This window comes from Phodopus roborovskii, unplaced genomic scaffold (assembly GCF_943737965.1).
Source record: "Phodopus roborovskii unplaced genomic scaffold, PHOROB, whole genome shotgun sequence".
Taxonomy (NCBI): Eukaryota; Metazoa; Chordata; class Mammalia; order Rodentia; family Cricetidae; genus Phodopus; species Phodopus roborovskii.
In genome coordinates, this window is record NW_026126636.1 from 8,229,909 (window position 1) to 8,250,448 (window position 20,540).

Here is a 20,540-nt window from a genome sequence, read left to right on the forward strand (position 1 = left end):
CACAAAAGCCAAAGTCAGAAACAGCCCAAAAGCCCATTGATGGTTCAATGAATAACGAAAATATGATTTACCCGTATACTGAAACAATCATAGAGTGTTTTCTTTTTTTAATGCTTGCAATGCCAACATTGAAGAGAGGCTGAAGCAGGAGGATAGAGACTTGGGATTTCAAGACTAGACAAAAAGTATTCTAGTCTTTAATGTTTACAAGGGTGGGATCTGACACATTACAGCTTGGAAGACCTCTGAGATGATGTGATGTAGTGTAAACTAGATTTAAGGATTGCTTTCTTCTTCCCCTTACATGAAATGATCAGAGGAGGCAAATAGCAGGAAGTGGAGTTGTCATTATGGGGGCTGGAAGGTACCAATGGGGCCGATGTTGTCTAGGTGTGTTTATGTCTGAGTGTGTGTGTTCACGTGTGCATTTGGGGGTGACACAGGGGCACATGCTTCCCCAGACACAGGGACTTACTTCCCCAGAAGATCTCTCCAAACTCACAGCTGGCTAGATTCCGGGGCCACAGACATGTGCTTCCATGTTACACGGATGCTTGGGATCTAAACTCAGGTCCTCATACCTGCTTAGTAAGGACTTTACCAGCTGAGCCACTGCCCTGGGTCCATAAATACTTCTGAATAGGGCTATCGATTAGTATGTCAAAATGATAACTTTTTGGACATGGATAGTGATTGTGGCTACACAACACTGAATATATGTAATATAATTGAACTGTATGCTTCAAAATAGCTAAAGTAGAACGTGTGTGTGTGTGCGCGCGCGCACACACACACACACATGCAGAAAGGAACATACAGAAAAGACCTTGTGCAAGGTCAGACTGTAAACGGCAGACACAGAGGAGGAAACAACGCCTTCTCCACTCATAGCTTTCTCCTCCCTGGATTAAATTAATCTCAGGTCAGGAGCATTCAGGGGAATCCAGATGTGGGGTGCACATCTGTAGCAGCAGCACCTGGGAGGTGGAGGCAGGACGATCAACAGCTCAAACAATCACCATCTTCATACGGTGAGGAAGCCTGGGCTGCATGGGACACTGTCCCCCCAAATAAAAACACCCCCACTAAACAAAACAACACAGACCGGCTGTCTCTGCACTGAAAACTGCAGACATTTCCTGGCTTTGTTTCTCACTAACAGTAGCGCTCTTTGCCTGGTGGGGGCGCTGTATCACATGCTGCAATCTGAGCATGACATAAGGTGTGTGGGATAGCATGCACACTCACATGCAAACACTGACATGTTTGCAAGGAACTAGAGCACCCATGCACAGGTTCTGATATCCTGGCTTCCTGGAGCCAGTTACCCATGGGCACCAAGGCCCGCATGCCTGACTCGGAGCTTAACCCCAACCACTTGGTAAGTGGGTTTGCATTCTTGCTTTTATTTTCATTCAAACAGTTTAGAGACAGGGTCTTGCTCTGTATCTCAGGCTGGCCTTACTCGCCATCCTCCTACCTCAGCCGCCCAAGTGTGGGGTAATAGGCGGATGGTACCATGCTTCACTATTTTGTACAGCATTGGTACAGTACAGCAGGTACAGTAGCTTAATGCACAAAACTGATGACCTGAGTTCAATCTGGAAGCCCGGGTAGAGGTGGAAGAGGAGAACTGGCTTCCTCTGACCTACACCACACACAACAGCTCTCATACCACCCTAAAATAATAATACAGCAGTTTTTAAAAATTCATCCGTGTAAAAGGTAGGAGAGGAGGGGCACTCACGTAACACACTCAATTGGAAGGGGTCACTCTTGCTGTGACTGAAGCCATTGTCGATTTCACACTGATACACCCCGGCATCCTCCATTCTGAGTCTATGTATGAGAATCACACTGTTACTTTCTAACACTGAAACCCGTAATGAGAGTTTCACTACCATTGGTTTTCCATTGTAGAACCATGTGATGTGGGTTCCATTGCCTTTTCCAATACAGGTCATGTTCATGGCATCTTCTTCTTCATAAGTCACGTTGGCAACTACGAGTTGAGGTTTGGTCAGTAACTCTGTGGACAGAGAACAGGACCAACTAAGCAGAGTCCTTTCTCAAAAATTGCAGCAATTCTTGGGGCCCACTGGGCAACAGGTAAATCTCAAGGTTGTCCCCAAACCTCAGAGACCACGAGTCTCAGTCCAGGACACAGGCTGTAGTGTTTTAGAGGCATGGGTCACTTAGGGCGTGCCCTAACTTAACTCTAGAATTTGTCTGTTCTGCCCATGAGATGAGATGTGTCCCCACTGACTCTTCAATGCTTATCAGTGTTAAATTCTCATGAAAACAATAGCATTCATCATGGCATTTTCTTGTGTATCATTGCACTGCTCACATTCCTTCCATCCTTACTCTCTTGTCCCCTACATTCTTTCCTCTCCCCTTCCTCTGGAAAAACGTGCCCCTCAGCATTTACCTCAACATGCATGCATGCACGCATGCACGCATGCATACATACATACATGCATGCACGCATACATGCATACATGCATGCATACATGCATACACGCACACATACATGCATGCATACGTGCATACATGCATACATGCACACATACATACATGCATACTCACATACATGCATACATACACGCATGCATACACACATGCATACATGCATACCCATGCACAGCTGTGCATGGATGTGTCTTCTCAGTAGTGCCACAGTGGACATGGATGTGTTGTGCTGACTTAGATGCTTTTGGGTTTACTCCCAGGAGTTCACAAATTCTGGACAATGTGGTAGTTATGGATTAGTTGTTGGGGAACCTTAGTATTGACGGACGGGCTTCAGTAACGGAAATGCTCACGTGCAGTACACGCAGCTCTCTTTCACCCTGCATCCTCACCTGTGCTTATCACGTGTTTTCCTGGCAGCCAGTCTGACCGGGAAGCCCTGTGGTCTCCACAGTTTTCGTTGTTTGCTCGATGACGAGGGACTTGCCTGTTTCCCAATATGCTTTTGCGGCTATTTCTATTTCTTCAGTAGAATGCTGTCTGCTTAGTACACTGGCCCGTTTGTTGCTTGGAATATTTTTGGTCTATGTTTTTGTTACACTGTGTGTGTTCTCGTGTACTCACTTGCACGGGGAGGCATGAGGTGGATGTCAGATGCACAGGTCAGCTTTTATGTGATAGTATGAGGTCAGAGCTCTGGCCCTCAAGTTTAATAGGAAGCACCTTCTCCATTGAACCATCTCCTGTGCCCTTGAGGTCTTTATATATTCTTAGCATTAGTCTCTTGTCCTGCACAGACACACCTGTCCTCCCATTCTGGCGGCTGGCAGTTTGCTCTGATGATTGTTCTCCACTATTGCTAGGAGTCTAAGCTGGGGTCATCCTTGTGGATTCCTGGGAGTTTCTCTGGCAACAGGTTTCTCCCTGACCCTATAATGGTCCCCTCTATCAAGATATCTCCTTCATTGCTCTTCCCATTCCTGTCTTCCCCAACTCATCCATCTTGATCCCTCATGTTCCCATCCCCCACCCCTTCCCCTCCATGCACCTCCTCCCAGTTTACCCAGGATATTTAACCATTCTCCCTTCCTGGGATGATGCATGATACTTGTGTGTCCCACTAAGGGTCGTCCTTTTTCCCTAGCCTGCCTGCGGTTGCCGATTGTAGCCTGCTTATCCTTTGCTTTGCATCTAATATCCACTTACGAGTGAGTACATGTCATGTTTGTCTTTCTGGGCCTGGGTTACCTCACACAGGATGAATTTTTCTAGTTCCATCATTTGCCCACAAAGTTCATGATTTCATTGTTTTTTATTGCTGAGTAATACTCCATTGGGTAATGTACCCCATTTTCTTTATCCATCTGTCAGTTGAGGGACATCTAGGTCGTTTCCAGGTTCTAGCTATTACGAATACAGCTCCTATGAACTTAGTTGAGCAGATGTCCTTGTGGTCTGATTGAACATCATTTAGGTATGTACCCAAGAGCTGTATTCAGCACATTTCTTAACAGTCCTCTCAACCTCCTTGGTGTCTCTTGTGATACCTTTCTCACACTGGTTGTGATTATTTATGTCATCTCTTCCTTTGGCTTGGTTTCTCCAAGGACATGCTGATTTCATGTGTCTTTTCAAGAAACTTAAGTCTTCATTTCCATGATTTCTTTGTAGGGTTGCTTCGGTCTCACTCAATTCCATTAATTGACGTCTTGATTTAATGCTGCAATGCCGTTTGCTCTTTTGTGATTATTTGTTACTTTTCTGCAATCCTGTATTATATCAAAGTAATTTTTAGGCTGACCACATGTGCCCACAGTTAGGAAGCAGAACAGCTGGCTTTCTCCTGTTGACTCAGTCCTGGAATCCAGTCCACATTTAGCATGGGTCTTCCTCCACAATTACCCCCATCTTGACAATGGCTACAGATAAGGACAGGTGCTTCTCTCTTCAGGAATGTCAGGTCTGATCACATCGACACCATTGCCCTTCACAGCTACAATCAAAGTTCTTATGTATAATTTGTGAGGTTTGGTATTGTGTGTGTGTGTTGTATATGTTATAGATATGCACATGGGTGTTCATCCATGTCATATGAGGGCATGCTTGTGGAGACCGAGGGGGTTCCACATCAGTGTCTCTCTCACTCGCTCTCCACCTTAGGTCTTTAGACAGCCTTTCACCCAGCCTGCAGGGAGAAGTCAGGGGATCTGGGGAAGAGAGTGACTCCTGAATCAGGGGTCACACAGGAGGACTGGGGTTTGCTTGTGACTGTGGACACAAGTTATGGAGTTTCTTCCTTCATATTCTTTACAGAAAACCACCCACCACCACAGAGACCTGCCCTGGTGTTGCAGGCATTCACTTACCATAGACTGTAAGTTTCTTAGCTGTGGAATTGGTGATGTTACTTGCAGCATTAAAAGCAGTGCAGACATATATTCCAGTATGGTTTACTGTGGCATTGTTGATGTTTACCTCTTTTGAAGCATTCCAGGGCTCCCCATTGAAAGTCCAGGAATAGGTTGCTCTTGGGTGAGAAGCTGACTCACAGATTATCCTTATATTTGATCCCTCCTGGAATGCACTCTCTTCCGGAAAAAATATGGGGGCATCTGGGCCATCTGGAGGTAAGAGAGATGATATGACAGAGTAAAGAAGGCTCTTGTCCTGTAGAAGGGTCAGGGCATCCCTGATCAGGTGACAGTGTGTTTTATTAAATGTCCCAAGCAGGACTGGCAATTAGAGCAGTTGTAGAGCAGCTGCCTCAAAAGGGCTCATGGGTTCCTCTCTCACGCAGCTCACACAAAGGATCCCGCCTCACCCTGTGTACTGAAACCGTAATAGATGCCCTCCCCCATCACCTGCTTCCCATTGCTTGTAATCCCAAGCCTCTCACACAAAAGCACCCCCTCCCATCTCGGGCTAAGGGCTTGGCCTACTAGGACGTGTGTGAACAGATGGCATTGCCAACCTGGGAGTTCGGGGTGGAGAGCTGGTGGCGTGGACCTGCCCACTGTGTCACTGTGTAGTAAGGTCACAGAGCATGTGTATTTGCACAGCTGGGACCATGGGGAAATGGAAGTTACTTACAGATAATGTCCAGGTTCAGTGCTTGGCTCTTACGGCTGTTTGCTGGGTTCTTGATTTCACAAAAATAGGTTCCATTGAATTTCCTTTTGACCTTTGGTAAAGTGAGAACTGTGGAATCTGCAGACAGGATGGCATCGTTGTCAGATTCAATATTCCTACCATTAAGCTTCCATATTTGGGATGTAAGTGGATATGCGGGCTCACATCTGAATTCAATGGTGCTCTGGTACTCCACAGCTGTGGTGCCATTGCTTGTGAAAGAGATGTTCCTGACCCGAGCTGTGCAGAAACAGAAAAGAGTGATTCCTGTGGTTCTGGACACGGGGAAGTCCTTTCTCTCCTCTCTCATCACAGGCAGGTGCCCGGGGCCCTGGGGACTCAGCCCCTGGGGTCGCCTGCACTGGGTGAGGGAGAAGCACTGGCTTTCACACACGTGAACTGGGATGCAGTGTTTGCTTGTGGACTGACCCAGGAGCTGCAGCCGCGGCCCTGCCGGGCTCTCCCGGTCCTCACGGCCTGACCTCAGGCCATGATGGGCTGCTAGGCTCCCTCCAGCCTCGCTGCCCTCCACCGCTCAGCCTGAGTGTGGGTCCTCGGAGGCTTTGCTTCTCAAGGCTGTCCTTCTGGTGGTCCATGGTGATGAAGGGACCAGACCCTCACCCAGCCCCCTGCTTTAGCGTCCATGACAGGCTGCAGAAAAGACCCAGCAAGATGTTGAGCTCTGACTCAGCACATGTCTGACCTCACCAGACCTGCCCTAGTCACTAGGAGGTCAGACACCCTCCACATAGCAAGGAACCAATCAGAAGTTAGCTGGCAGGCTCTGGTCATGCTTTACAGGCTCTGGATGTGCTTTATGGTAAAAGTGGTGTAACCGTGATGTGCAGGGCATAGTAACTGCCCAGGGAGGGCCTATAGGCCATAGCAACCAGCTGACCAATCACACAGGACAGGTCGCCCAAGCCCACAAGTGCACCAATCCTGAGACTGTTGCATACCACTAGACACTCCCCTTGCTCTGCCTAATGAATTCCCTGCCCCTCTGGGTCCTTCTTATGCCAATCCCTGTGTTGGACAGATGAGGGAACCAAGATAAGACAGTTAACTCATTAATTAATAAAGACCCTTTGCTTTTGCATTGAAATGGGTCTCTTGGTGAATTGGGTGTTCAGAATTTGGGCACAACAAGTGGTACTTCCCATTGTCCTTTTACCCTGAGATGGCCACAGCCTGTCCCAAGGTCTGGGGCATGAGATCAGATGTCACACACAGAAGACCTGAAGCAGGCCTGGCATTTGGCTGCAATAGTCATCTTAGACTCCTGGCCAGAGCATTCATGTCTATTGTGGATATTCAGCCAGTGACCCCTAGAGAGGAGCCGTGATCCCAAGAAATTATTGGCAGAGTGGGAAGGACAGACAGGCTTTGGCGTGTGTCCTGACCCTGTCCCTGGGCCAGGGGAACAGATGGCTCTTTCCTGGACTGCAGGCTATGTTTTCACATGCAGAGGTGACCGACACAGCACACAGAACAGGGACTTGTGAACTCGGGTGCTCCTATGTCATGTGTGCGACAGATCTGGGAGAGAAATGAAGCAGACAAATGTGTCATTGACAACTGAGTGACACACAGGTCCCAAAGTGAATTCCAGAGAAGAAGAGCTCATGACAGAGTGCAGGAACCATTAGGCCAAGTCTCAGTCCTGCAGGGTCACATGATGAACGGGAGGTGTGGGTGTGGCTTCTGTGCAGAGAGCTGTTGTGGGGACAGAACGGGTCAGAGGCAAGTATGAGGTGTCTGTCACAGTAGAGGATGACTGACTGCAAGTGTAGGGAAATGTAGAGTCGTGTCAGTACATTTCAAGGAGTGGGCTCCACAGCTGCTCTGGGGACTCAAGCAGACCGCACAGGAGCCCAGAAATGTATGGGAAAATCTTTCCCCTTTACACTAGGACCCAGAAACCACAAGTGGAGCTGTATCAAATCCCCCAAGTGGGGCATCACCTTCAGTGTGTGACCATCTGAGGGGACCACCTTGTTACACCAGTGACATCCTGAAAACCAGTTAGATGTGGGGGAGGATAAGCCCATCTCAGCAGTGGTTGGGCCAGCTCCCTATTGGAAGTGCTCGGAACCAGGGGAGGAACATGGGCCACCTCTACTGGAAAAGGATGCTGTCCCAGTGGGTAGCAAAGTCGGGAAGGAGCCTGGGGCTTTGTGGTCTGCAGGCCTGGCCTCCTGCCTCAGACCCCATGCCTCTCAATGTAGACAGAGGAAGGAATTGCTGTGTCCTGGCTCCTGGCCTGTTTCACACGTCAGCCACACACGAGCCCTAGGTCAGACATGGCGACTGCTGGACCACTGGCTCATGATAGAACCTCACAGGAGCCGCTGCTGAGGGGCCACCGCTTCTACTGATTTCTGTACCATCTGCTATTGCTCTGGAGGGAGGACCTGGCTCGGGGGTCAGAGAATAAAGAATGGATGCTCTGCCATAGGCCGTAGGGAAGGGCAAGGTAGGCAGGGATACCTCTGCCTGGAATGAGGGAGGGGGATGGGGCAAGCAAGGACGTAGCAGAGAGGTAGGGGTCTCACATGACTTCCAAGTCCACATAGACCATGGACTCCACGGAGTCTTCAAAACTAAGCCGGCAGACCAGCAAGAGGGCTTGATTGGTAAAGGCACTTGCACAAGGTTAATGCCCTGAGCCCAGCTGCTGGAACCATGTGGCCTACAGAGCACTGGTTCTCACCAGTTGTCCGGTGGGTGGGTCCCACACAGGCACTGCTGCCCGTGTGTCCCATCCCTTCCCTCCAATTAGTAGAGGTGACTTAATTAAAAATATAGAGCCAAACCAGAATAATCCTGAGAACCTCCCTACATCCCTCAGCCTTGGAGGCACCCTGTGGTTGGTTTCTGGGTGAGAGCAAGGGGTCAGAGGTTGGAAGAAAGTCTCAGCTTCCAGGAGGGCCAAGGTAGGTGTTGACAGAACGTTCCAGGTTCTGTTTGATTTGCAGTTTCTGAAATGTTCCAGGACATAGTTTTATCCGTTCCCGCATCCACACATCCATGCATTCAGTGCCCATTGTCCCGATTCCTGTGATTGTGTTGCAGCATGAAAAGGGTTGTGTATGTGCTCTAACCCACACGCAGACTGTCTCCCCAGCTTCCTGTCTATAAGAAAGCACCTGACCCAGCAGCTCCACGGGTGACTCAGAAGGAACCCAGTCATAGACGAGGACTGTCCTGTAGGCAGACATGGCGTCCTCTGCCCAGCACTCAGGCCCCACGTGGCCCAGATTCACCAGCGGCATTTCCCCATGCTTGGTTTCCTATCTGCAGGGTGGTTGTTGTGGGGATTGCTATCTTGTCTATAGACGCCCCTCACGGTGCTCACAGTCACCTGATCTTGGTAAAAAAAAAGACCCCCTTTGTGCCGACCCAGGGCCCTTAGCCAGCCCTCGACTGAGCCCTTGGGATCTTCCTCAGAGCCATGGGCGGGGACAGGGACAGGTGTGGGGCAGACTTCCCCTTCACAGTAGCTGGCTCTCTGCAGCGTGGATGCAAGGGAAAGAGTCTGTTTCCACTGTGTGTATCCTCCACTAAGTGCTCAAAGCCTAGTAAGGGACCGTGATGCAGAGAAGATGAGGCCCGGTACGGACTGAAAGCCTGTGTGTGTGTGTGAAATGCAATGAGCCCCACTCAGCTGCTGGAGACCACAGGGAGTCACTTACGGTATATGGTAAGATATGTTCTTGTGGTAAATGGTTTGTGAAGGCGGTCAACTAACTCTGCGTAGTACGGTCCTGAGTAGTTTCTGCCGATTCTTTGCATCCTCAAAGTTCCATTGCTGTATATCTTCTCTCTTCTGGTGTGTGCCCGTCCTGATATATGCTGATGAGTTCTATGTACATACATACACACTAGGCCATGATCACTAAAATTTTCTGATCTATACCAGTTGTAAGTGACAATATCCGGTGGTTTATCACGGAAGTGTAAGAAAACAGTATCATTTTCAAGAAGAGCAGGTGGCATTTGCTCAACATACAGTCCCACAGTTGGGGATGGGCTCCAGAAGGTTAAAAACGAGGCTAGGGAGGAGAGAGAAACCTATCAATCTGAGACTTTGAGAAAAAAAATGGGGGAATCTAAGTCATGAGATGGTGTGTGTGTGTGATAGTGTGTGTGTGTGTGTGTGTGTGTGTGTGAAGCCTCTGGCTTTTGCCCACTTGACCCTGGCTTTCTCTTCCTGACCTTTCCCTGCTCTGTTTCCTCCATGATTCCTGTCAACCTCTGACCTCATCTACTAGACGTGCGTGTTGGTCTCTCTGTGCTCAGTGAGATGAGGTCCCCGTGAGGACAGAGACTACCTTGTTGCAGCCCTAGTGTCTGAAAAAGGCTTACACCCCTGAGCAGGTGGGTGCCCCAAAATCCTTATGTCAAGAGTTTGATCCCCCAGTTTTCCTTGCGTGTGCAGTCACCCTGATATGGTTACAGCACCAGTCTTAAGAACATGGTGGAAGTGAGACTTGTTGTGGGAACAGGGAGCACTGAGTTCTCTGACTCTTAATCCTAGTTCACTGGAGGCTTCCTATTTTGAGCACCTGTCCACCTTCTGTCCTCCCTAGACAAGCTGGAGTGCTCTCAGTTCTGTTCTCCCCGAGCCCCTCCCTGCTCCCAGGCCCAGGGTTGGCCCCCTCACCTGTGAGCAGGAAGCCCTGCCAGAGAATGTTCGCTGTGTGGGGAGAGGCTGAGAGGGGCTGCATGGTCTCTGCTGCTGGTCTGTCCCTGTCTGAGGAGAAGAGCTTCAGCCCCAGCACCGCCCTCGGGCCCACAGCTCTGGTGTGAGCTCAGTCTCCTTCCAGGTAAGAGCCCCTCCCAGGGTCACATGAGCTGTGGGGACAGGCCTGCGGTCAGGACTCCCCCTTGTCCTCTGCCTTCTTCGTGGTAGTTTTCAGCCCCCCATGTCCTACTTTGAACAAGACTGATGGGGATCCCTGTCTCCTAGGAGGACAACCACCCACCCTAGCAATAACCTCTGCTATGTTCTGTCCTCGGAACTGTCATCACAGAGAGGCTCTGGAGTCCCCAACAAGGGCTTACTTCCCTTTGTGACACAGCTGGCTGCCTAGTTTTCCCAGTGTCTGACACTTAGTCTCTCAAGTAGGATTTACTCCAACGGGAAGCCACAGAGGTGGCTCTGCAGGATGCTAAAGGACCATTGAGTCACAACTGATTCAAGGACTGTCCTATATGCAAGTCACCATCATGGCCTCTGTCCAAGGACAGACATGTAGGATCATTTGTCTCAGAAGGAGCTTCATGCCCTGAGCATGGAAGAGGATGCAGCATGTGTGTCCTGGGAATCACAGGGTTTGGTCAGGTGAGAGCCATGAGCTTCAGTCTTCAGGAGAAGGTTCCGGAAGACACTCTGTCTCCTGTGGGCAGATCTACAGCTCAGCTCTGCTCCTGTCCCAGCTAACCCTAATGGGAAGTTTCTGTCCTCCCCCCCCCCAGGTAACTCTCTTGCAGTCTATTGCATTTATCTGTGGGAGAAGCTTGAAGTGAAGGGAGTGTACAGGGACCCCAGACAGAGCAGGGCCAGGACTGGGCAGTCGGGGTACAGCGGGCACCTGGGGGAACTGTGGACCTGTGGACACAAAGGCTGGCAAACAGGCTGTGTCTTTCGTCATTATCCAGCATCACGCTCATGTCTCCAAGACTGAACCTGGGGGGTGTTGGTGCTGTGTCCTGATGTGGCCTCTGGAAGGCAGGCGTGGAGGACCCACCTCTCCTGGGAGCACTGTGCCAATGTCTGTTGAAGTCCTATTAAGCACTTGAAATCAGTACTTATATTAATAAAAAGCTTTTACTGTTAGTTGTTATGAGTAGTTTCCCGCCAGCCTGGTCCCACAGCGGTGTCAGCCCCAAATAACACACAGAGACGCTGGATTAGATATAAAGGTGTTGGCCTGTTACTAGTGTTTTTTTATTGGCTAGCTGCATCTTAAGTATTACCTCATTTCTATTAATCTAAGTATTTCCATGTGGTCTTATCAGAGAGAGAGAGTGAGTCTAGACCTCTTATTCCTCTCCTGGCCTACATCTTGACTCCTCTTTACTACCTCTCCCAGAATCATCCTTGTCTCCTAGTCCCGCCTATCTTGCTTTCCTATTTGCTAACAGTGCTTTATTCATTAACCAATAAGAGAAACATATTACAGACTGACATCTCCCATCAGTTTGTAGTCCTTATCTTTGCTTTCCTATATATGAGTAAGAATATTGGCGGGGGACAATGGTCAGTTTGACTCACCAGTTGCCAGCTTTTAGGCCCTTCTGGTTGTCATGCTTGGCTGAATATGGGATGTCAGTCAAATCGCCCCCTGACCAGACCTCGTGGGACCACAAGCTACTTGGACTCTCACAGATGCTTTGGAAGCTACAGTACCATGAGCTGTGGCTCTGGCACACCTGTTTAAAAAACCCTGCCCCCCACACTTCCTCTGCAACATTTCCACATAGGCGGGGCTTATATTCCAGGGAGGCCCAGCAGAGGATTGTTGTGACTGATGCCACAGGGGCAGAGCTGTGACTCACTCTCCCGTGCTATGAAGGTCCTCTGTGGCTGGTACATGCATCACTTTCTGACTGTGTAAGCCATCTCTTTGGTTCAGGTGCTAAGGTGCTGGGAAACAGCCCCTACACTGTCTCCTCTGCTGCTGACCCTCCCCTGCTCCCCCCCGGCCTCCCCTACCCTCCCCTGCTCCCCCTGGCCTCCCCTCCCCTCCCCTGCTCCCCCTACCCTCCCCTGCTCCCCCTGGCCTCCCCTCCCCTCCCCTGCTCCCCCGGCCTCCCCTACCCTCCCCTGCTCCCCCTCCCCTCCCCTGCTCCCCCTGGCCTCCCCTCCCCTCCCCTGTTCCCCCGTGGCCTCCCCTCCCCTCCCCTGCTCCCCCCTGGCCTCCCCTCCCCTCCCCTGCTCCCCCCTGGCCTCCCCTCCCCTCCCCTGCTCCCCCCTGGCCTCCCCTCCCCTCCCCTGCTCCCCCCTGGCCTCCCCCTCCCCTCCCCTGCTCCCCCCTGGCCTCCCCTCCCCTCCCCTGCTCCCCCCTGGCCTCCCCTCCCCTCCCCTGCTCCCCCCTGGCCTCCCCTCCCCTCCCCTGCTCCCCCCTGGCCTCCCCTCCCCTCCCCTGCTCCCCCATGCTCCCCCCTCCCCTCCCCTCCCCTCCCCTGCTCCCCCCTGGCCTCCCCCTCCCCTCCCCTGCTCCCCCTGGCCTCCCCTCCCCTCCCCTGCTCCCCCTGGCCTCCCCCTAGCCTACCCCTCCCCTGCTCCCCCCTACCCTCCCCTGCTCCCCTCTGCTCCCCCCCTCCCCTCCCCTCCCCTGCTCCCCCCTGGCCTCCCCTCCCCCTCCCCTGCTCCCCCCTGGCCTCCCCTCCCCTCCCCTGCTCTCCCATGCTCTTCTTGCTCCGCCCAGGAGAGGCCCCCTGGGAGGATCCTCTTCCTGCTTACTGTTAGTTTGGGCTGAGTTGGAGTGGTGTTCTGAAAGAAAAGGTCCCCCCATAAAGTGGCACTATATTAGGAGGTGTGGCTCTATTGAAGCAGGTGTGGCCTTGTTGGAGGAAGTGTGTCACCATGGGGACAGGCTTTGGGGTCTCTTGCTTACGTTCCACCCAGTGTCACAGTCGACTTCCTGTTCCTGTGAGACGTAGGACTCGCAGCTCCTTCTCCGGCACCATGTCTGTCTGCACGCTGCCATGTCCCACCAGGAGGATGGTGGACTCAACCTCTGAAACTGTGCAGGTGTGCTAGGAAGAATAATGTCACCGTCCTGTGGATTGCAGGGAGTCACCGCTTCCTGTGTGCTGAGTGCTGCTGGGGCCTCCCCAAGAATGGTGAATCGGGGGAGTCACCGCTTCCTGTGTGCTGAGTGCTGCTGGGGCCTCCCCAAGAATGGTGAATCAGGGCTATCTCTGTTCTCTTTCTTGGTGTTTCCCGTGGGCACCTCATCCCTGTGGGTAATGCCAAGAAGGGTCTCCTAGCAGAGTGGGTTCCTCAAGGACATGAGAAGGAGCCAGGAAGTCAGAGCAGGCTCCTGGGAGGGAGCCCCAGATCTGCTGGCACCAGAGTGGAAGCCAGGCCACAAAGTAGCTTAAGGTTTTTAGGGGGAAGGTTTCTGGGTATCCGTTGTAGGTTGCAACGTCACCCCCTGGTGTTCACTGGGAGAACTGCAGCTCATGTCCGGGCTGCAGCAGAACCTGGCTCTAACTCCTTGGTTCTCTTCACCCCAAGGGTCTGTATATAACACGGCCCAAATATATGTGTTTTATACACTTCCCTAAAGACTGTTTTAAACTGTAAGACAGCAGAAGTGATATTTTGCCAGGTGTGGTTACACGCCTTTAATCCCAGCACTCAAGAGGCAGAGGCAGGCAGACATCTATGGGTTCGAGGACAGCCTGGTACATAACAAGGCCAGTCTGGACTACATAATGAGGCCAGCCAGGGCTATCGTAACCAGCTGCAGGGACAAATGAGTGACATCAATCACAACAGAGGCCATCGCCTGCTCTAAAGCTACCGTCACCAAGCAGTAGCTCACGTCCCTGCGGCCCCCACTGACCTCCGGTCTCCTCCCATTCTCTAGAAACTGGCCTGTTTTGGGTACCTCATAAAAATCAATTCTGTGCCGGGTGTTGGTAGTGTACACCTTTAATTCCAACACTCAGAAGGCAGAGGCAGGAGGATCTCTGTGAGTTCGAGGCCAACCTGGTCTACAGAGCAAGTGCCAGGACAGGCTCCAAAACAAGACAGAGAAACCCTGTCTTGAAAAAACAAAAACCAAAAAAAAAAAAAAATTAAATTCTGCATGCACACGCATTTTATTTCTTGCTTACTGTTTTTTTTCTGGTTTACCCAATCCATAGCCCATTCAGACTTTCATGCTACAAATTACAACTTATAAGTCTTAAGGCGATGGAAGGTGCTGTCTACACAGTATGGATCTGAAAGAATCTCCTGATGGTTGAAGTTTTCACGGGCTCCTGAAGATCAGTTGCTCTGCCCATTTCTGTTAGCCAGCTCTGTACACAGCACAAAGAGTCACATTGCCTCCAGCAACTGGGAGCATCTGTCCCTATCACTCCCCACAAACGTGGTGCTCTACCTCTGCTTCAGCCATCCAGGGACTGGGGGTGTTGCTCAGTGGTTAAGAGCACTGACTGCTCTTCCAGAGGACCTGGGTTCAATTCCCAGCACTCACACGGTAGCTCACAACTGTCTGTAACTCCAGTTCCAAGAGACCTGACACCCTCACACAGACATACAAGCAGGCAAAACACCAATGCATGTAAAAATAAATCATTTAAAAAAGAAAGAAATATGATGAGAAGGAAAGGACAATAAAGAAAATATGATAAATGCATGCAATGGAATATTCAGCTTTAAGAAGTCAGGAGACAAGGTGGTGGTGGCGGCGGCGGCGGCGGCGCACGCCTTTACTCCCAGCATTCGGGAGGCAGAGGCAAGTGGATCTCTGAGTTCACAACCACCCAGGACAGCCAGGACTGTTACACAGAGAAACCCTGCCTGGAAAAGCCAAAATGGAAAGAAAAAGCCAGGACAGCGGGTATGTAACTCACATCTGTCACCCCAGCACTCAGATGGTGAAGGAAAGAGAGAATTTCAGTCCATACTGGGGTATATAAATCCTGTCTCCAAAAAAGAAAAATTAGCTAAAAAGAAAGAAGGGCTGAGGATGACTCGGTGGGCAAAGTGCTTGCCAGTATAAGAACCTAGTTCAAATCCCCAGAACCAATGTAAACCTGGACGACTTAGTGAGCATCTTAATCCCAGCGCCTGCTCGCAGAGATGGGAGGAGGAGATAGAACCTCCAGAAACTCTGCAGCCAGGTAACATAGCAGCCATTAATATGAGAGAGCCTATCTCAGGGTAGAGTGTGGCATGGACAAACCCACACTCACACACATATAACCAGAATAAAGAACAGGAAAAACACCCAGCGTGGTGGCGCACACCTTTAACCCCAGCACTCAGGAGGCCGAGGCAGGATGTCTGTGAGTTCCAGGCCAGCCTGGAGTACATGACTATACAGAGACTTTATCTCAGAGAGAGACAGAGAGAGAGAGAATTACAAAGCATGGAGCCTAGGGGATGGCTCAGAGCACTTGCTGTGCAAACATAAAGGTCTGAATTCAAACTCCCGTCACCCAAAGGAAAAGGCCAGGCTCAACTACATGTGCCTGTATCCCCAAGACTGGGGACCAGACAGCCAGGCAGGTCCTGGGAGCTTGAGGGCCAGTCTAGCCACAGTGGCATGATTCAGTGAGAGACCCACAGAGGGAGACAGCCCACACACACCTGCACACATATGTATGCATGCATATCACGTACCACACATGAAAAATGGCTGAAATGGTTTTATGTTACAGACAACCACAATAAAAGCATATGAAATTAGTATTTTATTCTGTGTATTCAAAACATCATTTCAACATGTAATCAATTTTTTAAATTACTGGGAGGTCGTTGACCTTTGCGGCATTCACGTCTCAGTCTGAACTTGCCATGTCTCAATTGCTTAATCGCCGTGACAGCTGCCACACTAGGCTGAATTGGTCTCCATTCTGTCTGCCAACACCTGCATCACTTTTGCCAAGCATACTGCAAACACTTCTGCAGACAGGCCTATGGCGTCTGTGCCCCTCCTGAACCTACAGTCAAACCTGCCCACATCACCTGGGGCCATTGCCAGGATCTCCCTTCACTCCAGCTGAGAGAGACCTCTGAAGGAGCGCCATTGATTCTCAATGTGATTGGACCTGAATCTCCTCTTGCCTTTGCATACATTTGCATCTCATTTGTGTGTCAAACTCTATTACCTCAGATGGTCATCTCAAAGTCAGGGAGGCTCAGGGCTGGATAGGAGGCCTCTGGATGCCCCTCCTCCTGCTTCCCCTGAGGCTCGCCATCCTCTTCCCCAACACAGCCCTCCTCCTCCTCTTCCAGGATGGTGGCCAGCTCCTCCCGGAAGGCCCCCATCTCCAGTCCCAGGTGACACAGCTGTCCCAACAGCTGGACGTCCACTCTGCGCAGGTTCCCCTACAGGAATAAAGGAGCATCGTGGGTATGCCACATGGAACAAGGAAGCCTGCTAGGAGCTTCATGGGAGCAGGTGCCAGCTCAAGTCCTAGCCTGCCTGGCCAGAGACCTCACTGACTTTGGGTTCTGTGTGCCATCTGCCCATCCTCCTGCTGCTTGATCTGTCTCTCTGCCGGCCACTGTCCCTTCATGGCTGTGGCCCCTTCTTTTAGTCTCTGACTCCGCATCTCCAACTCTGTTTTCTCATCCCTTGGGCACTGCCAGGGGCCATCCCACCTGAGGTCCTCCTGTCTGTCCCTGAGCTCATCTCTAATGTCTACCTTCATTTCTCCCCTGCACTGGCGCCATTCCCGAAACGCAGGCTCTGTCCCCGTGCTACCTGCCTCTGCCCTTGTTTTATTTTACTTTCACACATGACCTTAGGCTTGAAATTCTCCTGCCTCAGGCGGGATTATAGGCAGGAGCCACCAGGCCTAGCTGATCGTCGGCTGTGTCTATTCTTATTAACACTCACTCACAGTCTCCCCACCATATCTATCTCCTGACTTTCTGGTGCCTTTTCACTCACCAACTCCTCCCAGATCCACAGCAGCCTCTCCCTGGTGCCCCCAAGTTCTGTCCCTGAGGACATAAGGGTCTGGCCAGGGTTCCCCTCCGGCGGGGGCATCCTTAGGGCCTGTGGGGGTGGACCCAATCCAAGGCCCTCCAGTCCAGCCTGCCTCAGCTGCACCCACAGCTCCATAGTCTGAACAGGAAGAGCAGGAATCAGGAAGTGGCAAAGTCCTAGTGACCCAGTCCCCGGGGCGGCTGAGGGAGTGGGTGAGGGTGGGGGAGAAAGGTCGGGAGGGGCTGGCAGAGACATCCCAAAGTCCACCCTTTACTCGGAATCAGCTGACCACATTTTTTCCCTTCTTCTGGAGTCCAACCTCCATGATCCCACAAGGTCCAAAGATAGCCTCGAGCAGAGGTCCAACTTCACACTGCTGTCTCTCAGGCTGACCCGGTCAGGGAACATGGTGCTTAAGGCTCAGCACCTGAAGGAGCGAGGCTGTCTTCCTTCCTAGTCCTCATGCCTCTCCAGCCCCAACTCCTCAGCTTCTTTAGCTGATCAACCTTGGCCGGCCCCTTAAGTCGATCCTTGTCTGTCCACCGGTGTGCCTGAAGAGTCTCTGTATGCAGCCAGTTCTGCTAGCCTTAGACATGCCTGTATTGGGTCACTGCCAGAGGCTCAGGACTGGGATTGCTCCAGGTCATGCTCTGCCTTGACCCCTACAAGCCCATGAGTATGCCTGGGTCCCTGGCTTAGACCTCAGCTGCCCCCCATGAGCCCAGACTCTAACTTCAAGTCTCACATCTCAAGGTCAGTGTTCCACTTAGGATCAAACCCACCCACTGGATCCATTTCCTTTGGATATTGCGATAAATCACCACAATCTTGGTAGCTAGAACAATGCGAGGGCCACTCAGAGATGGCTCAGAGGGCAAAGGAGCTCATCACCAAACCTGATGATCTGAGTTCAATCCCCAGGCCCCACATGATGGAAGGAGAGAGCTGACTTGCAAGTTGTCCTCTGACCTACACACACACACACACACACACAGAGAGAGAGAGAGAGAGAGAGAGAGAGAGAGAGAGAGAGAGAGAGAGAGTCTGTTTGGATTTCTATAGCTATGAAGAGACACTTTTTTGTTTTGTTTTAGTTTGTTGAGACAGGGTTTCTCTATGTATTCCTGGATGTTATGGAACTCACTCTGCAGACCAGGCTGGCTTCGAACTCACAGAGATCTGCCTGCCTCTGCCTCCCAGTGCTGGGATTAAAGGCATGCACCACCAACGCCCGGCGCTTAGGAACTCTTATAAGGAAAACATTGCACTGGGGCTAGCATGCAGTATCAGAGGTTCAGTTCATTATCGTGTCGGGAAGCATGGCAATAGCCAGACATGATGTTGGAGGAACAGGGGAACATCCTATCAACAGGAAGTTGACTGAGAAATATTGGAGCAAAAGAGACCTCAAAGCCCATCCCCATAGTGACACACTTCCTCCAACAAGGCCACACCTCCTAATAGTGCCACTCCTTTGTGGGGGGCATTTTCTTTCCAACCACCACATGCATCAAAAAAGAGCTTTGGGTTTTTTTTTCCACAGAAAAGCGAGGGAACCTTAGTTGACCTGTAGAGACAAGAGGGTCACAGCAAATTTGAGGGCAACAGGATCTATATATTACGTTTCAAGGAAATAATATGAAATCCTGTCTCAAAACCCAAATGTAAGGGGGAAAGGGTCAGTGGATGTGCCTCAGTTGGTGGAGGGCTGGCCTAGCATGCAGGAAGTCCTGGGTTCGGTGTCAATGTCATGTCACACTGACTGGGTATGGTGGCACATGCCTATAACCCCAACACTTGGGAAACAGAAAGAGGAGAGTTTCAAGTTCAATGCCATTCATAGCCACTAGCCTGTGCTCCTTGAGACCCTGCCTCAAAATCAAAACCAAGTCAAAGCCCACAAGAGACTGGAGGTGTAGTTCAGTGACAGAGTGAGTGCCTAACTAAGGTCAGCAAGGCTCTAGGTTCAGGCTAAGAATGCAACTCCACGGTTCCATGCTTACCTGGCATGCAAGAAGCCCTTGGTCCAATCACCAGCACCAACACACAAGCACACACACACACACACACAGAGAGAGACAGACACACACACACACACACACACACACACACACACACACTTCAGTCCCGATCACTGAACAGGGAAAAGACCATGACTTAAACTCTTGCCATTCTAAAGATGAAGTAGATACACTAGACTTGCTTGCTTCTAGGACAGAACCCACACTCTACTCTCAGAGCTTCTAGGCTACCTGTGGATGGAAGTTGCTGTCCCATCTGGTCCCGCAGCTGTGCAGTCCAAATAAACACACAGAGGCTTATATTAATTATAAACTGCTTGTTCTATTGCCTCGGGCTTCTTATTGGCTAGCTCTCTCTTAATCATTGACCCATGTCTATTAATCTGGGTATCTCCACTTGGCGTGCTGATGATGCCCAGACCTCTGGCTTCCTCAGCAGCTACAAGGTGTCTCCCTGACACTGTCTATTACCTTTCTCTATCTGTGTTTGGACTTCCTGCCTGGCTACATGCTGCCTGTCCATTGCTGAAGTAGCTTTATTCATCAACCAATAAGAGAAACATTCACAGCACACAGAAGGACATCCCCCATCACCAACCTCCGTTCCTTGCAGGACTCCGATCCTTCAACTGAGTCCTGTTGACAGTACTGCTGTCCTTCTAATAAGACCTTCAAGCTCCCCCAGCCCCACCCAATCCCCACGATAAGGTCCTTAAACTGGCTGGGCACTGGTGGGCACTGGTGGCTTTGATCTCAGTACTCAGGAGGATTACAAGTTTCAGCCCAGGCTGGGCTACAAAGCAATAAGTACACTGCTAAGAAGGGGATGGGCAGTCGGATGTGGGAGGGGGTGTCTTCTGCCGCATGAAGTAACATGGAGTATGGGCTCAGGCAGTTGGGTGGTCTGTGGCGGTTTGGGGAGCTTTGGGAGGAACCACCGTGCTGGAGGAGAGCCTCACTGGAGGTGGGATTTGAGAGTTTCAGGTCTCACCATTTCCAGTTGCTTCCTCTGCTTTGCACTTGAGCTGTAGATGTGAACACTCAGCTTCCTGCTCCTGATGCCAGGCCTGCCTGCCACATGCTCCCGTTCGTCCCCACTGTGATGGGCTCAGCCCAGCTGGCAAACCCACCCACCGCTCCCACTTTATTAAGTACAGTGTTCTGCCTGCATGTGCGCCTGCAGACCAGAAGAGGGCACCAGACGTGACAGATGGGATCTGTGGGCCACCAT

The 20,540-nt window shown here is 51.1% G+C and overlaps 1 protein-coding gene across 1 annotated transcript; it reads right to left on the reverse strand.

The window, feature by feature from the left end:
- Positions 1 to 16,462: 16,462 nt before the first annotated feature.
- Positions 16,463 to 17,696, reverse strand: LOC127238928 (glutamate-rich protein 4-like). The gene is made up of 3 exons (XM_051207703.1): positions 17,622 to 17,696; positions 17,250 to 17,426; positions 16,463 to 16,681 (listed from the first exon to the last, which is right to left on the reverse strand). The coding sequence occupies exons 1-3, from the start codon at positions 17,694 to 17,696 to the stop codon at positions 16,463 to 16,465; spliced, it is 471 nt and encodes a 156-aa protein (XP_051063660.1).
- Between the last annotated feature and the right edge of the window lie 2,844 nt (positions 17,697 to 20,540).